Source organism: Harpia harpyja, chromosome 20, assembly GCF_026419915.1.
Source record: "Harpia harpyja isolate bHarHar1 chromosome 20, bHarHar1 primary haplotype, whole genome shotgun sequence".
In the NCBI taxonomy this organism is placed as follows: domain Eukaryota; kingdom Metazoa; phylum Chordata; class Aves; order Accipitriformes; family Accipitridae; genus Harpia; species Harpia harpyja.
The window spans coordinates 11780703-11783129 of record NC_068959.1 but is presented as its reverse complement, the minus strand read 5'-3'; the positions used below and the strand labels follow the sequence as shown (position 1 = coordinate 11783129).

General features: G+C 60.9%; 1 protein-coding gene across 1 annotated transcript; it reads right to left on the bottom strand.

Moving 5' to 3' along the window:
- Nucleotides 1-382: 382 nt before the first annotated feature.
- Nucleotides 383-2198, bottom strand: NKX2-5 (NK2 homeobox 5). The gene is made up of 2 exons (XM_052772024.1): nucleotides 1775-2198; nucleotides 383-990 (listed from the first exon to the last, which is right to left on the bottom strand). The coding sequence occupies exons 1-2, from the start codon at nucleotides 2067-2069 to the stop codon at nucleotides 383-385; spliced, it is 903 nt and encodes a 300-aa protein (XP_052627984.1). The 5' UTR covers nucleotides 2070-2198.
- Nucleotides 2199-2427: the final 229 nt, after the last annotated feature.

Sequence of the window (2427 nt, the reverse complement as noted above, 5' to 3'; positions counted from 1 at the left end):
AAAATGACCGGCTGCTTTATAGGAAGGAAGGAGGGGAATTACCGGGGCGAGAACCCCGGTGGAAAGGGGAGTGAGAGCGCCCGGGGCCGGGACACGGGTCGGGAGCTGCGGGCAGCGCCGAGCCTCCCTGCGCCGTGTCCGCCTGGCCCCACACGGAGCGCAGCCATCGCACGAAATACCGAACACCTCCCCGCTGGAAATGGCCGCCACGCTAGTGAACTCCGCCGGGATGCTACATTGGACCGTCCTCATCCCCCCCCGCCGCCTGGAAATGTCCCGAGAGCGGCTCGCAGGCGCGGCCGAAGCCCCTCCATCCCCGGCCCCGGGGTCTCGCCGGTGGCCGTGGTCCACGGAGGGGAGCGGGCTGGGTGCGGGGGCGGCTCTACCAGGCTCGGATCCCGTGCAACGTGGAGATCCCCGCGTTCCCCTGCGGGATGGGCGTCTGCACCGAATTCAAGTCCCCTACGCTGAAGTTCATGAAGTTGTTGCCGGCCGCCGAGGGCTGCATGGTCTGCACGGACGGGTAGTTGCAGTTGTAGTTGGCGTTGCAGGCGGGGCTGTTGTAGTTGGTGTACGCGGGGTAGGCGTTGTAGCTATAGGGGTTAATGCTGACATTGTAGGGCGAACTGTAGGGAGAAGACTCCCCCAGGCAGGGCTTCCCATCGCGCACCAGCACCGGCACCGCTATCCGCCGGGGGGGAGGGATGCCCACCATTTCGAGGGTCTGATCCTGTCTCTGCCTTTTGCATTTATACCTTCGATTCTGGAACCAAATTTTCACCTGGGTGGAGGTGAGCTTTAGGACGTTCGCTAGATGGTCTCTCTCGGGAGCTGAGAGGTATTTCTGCTGCTTGAACCTTCTCTCCAGTTCGTAGACTTGGGCTTGAGAAAAGAGGACGCGAGGTTTCCTCCTTTTCCTCTGTCTGGGGCGCTCGGGATCTTCCAGGTCCCTTTTCTCCTGCTCCAGGCTCTTGTGCAGGGAACACAGTTCTGCAGCAAAATAAACGGAGAAAGGAGAAAAAAAAAAGGTGCAAAAAAATAAAGCGATGTTCAATAAACTGTGTGCACCGCGAGTGAGCCCCGACTCTTCCCCAGCCTCGCTGTGCCTCGGCCCTGCAGGCCGCCGTGGTGACCCGCTCCTGCGGCAGCGGAACCGGCCCTGCCCCACTCCTTAAGTACCTCTTGAGCAGTTTTCCGTCGGTCTTTTTTTGTTTGCTCTTTGTTTGAAAACAAGGATGCTCCGTGCACTGATTTGAGTCGCGACCGCCTGTGCCACAGCCTGCATTTATCGCATGTCGCCTTTGTACTGAATCTCACCCCGACCCCCCAGGCGACTTAGAAATTAGATTTGTCGCCCAGTTTCTGGACAAGCTCGAAGCCTCGCTTATCATCCCGCAGCTTTGCCCGTCCCCTTGGGCAGACAGCGCGGCCGCAGCCCCGGCCCTTCTCGGGGAGCCGTGGGGGTCTCTGGGCTCAGTGGGACTCTCCCGGCAGTGGGTATGTCCCGCTCCCGCACCACGGGGCCTGCGAGGGGATGAAGATGCTTTCACTCCCCGTGCTCTTCTTCCCCCGGGCCCCGAGGCCGGGCGCGATGCCTCCCGCCCGCAGCCCCGCACTCTCCGTCCGTCCGTCCATCCCCTTCTCCCGGGGAGCCCAAACCGCCCTCGGCCGAGCGCCCAGCCCCGGGCTGTGGGTCGCCTTCCCCCCCCCCCCCCCCAGTTCAGAGGCCCCTGGCGAGCCCCGGCTGGTACCACCGTTACTCGCTTGGCTTTACCTTTCTTGTCCACCTTGGCGTCCTTGCCCGAGTCCATTTCCACGTAGCTTTTGACATAGTAGGAGCCGGGGAAGGCGGTGGCGGTTTTGGCCGGGTGCGCCTCGGGCAGTTCCTCCCGCAGCTCGGGCAGGGCCGGGGGCTCGGCGCTGTACGTCTCCTGCTTGAAGGTGGCCAGCATGCAGGAGGGGGAGGACAGCGAGGAGAGCTCCATGGATGCCAGACCGCTCTGATGCTGTTCCAGGTTCAAGATATCCTTGACCGAGAAGGGTGTCGTTGTCACAGGGCTAGGAAACATTGCGGAGGAGAGCGGGGCAGCGGCCGGAGCCCAGGGTCATGGAAAAGTAGGTGAGGAGCAGCCAACCTGGAGCAGTGGTGGAGCGTGGGCTCACGGAGGGGGCACATAGCATTCCCACGAGTAGCCTTGACTTGTGCACTGCAGGCAGGTAGGACCAGACCATAAGGGAAGGGAAGGAGGGACTAGGCAGTTTTTGGGTAACTTTAGCTTTCTATTGGCCAACATTGCAGTGATGGTATGAGAGATGCAAAGTTCCATGTCACCTAATATAGTAATACATCTCAAAAACATCCCCACTCATTTAAAGGGGCGGCACTGTATTTATCCAGCTTTTCCTCGCTGAGTTTGTTGATCCATT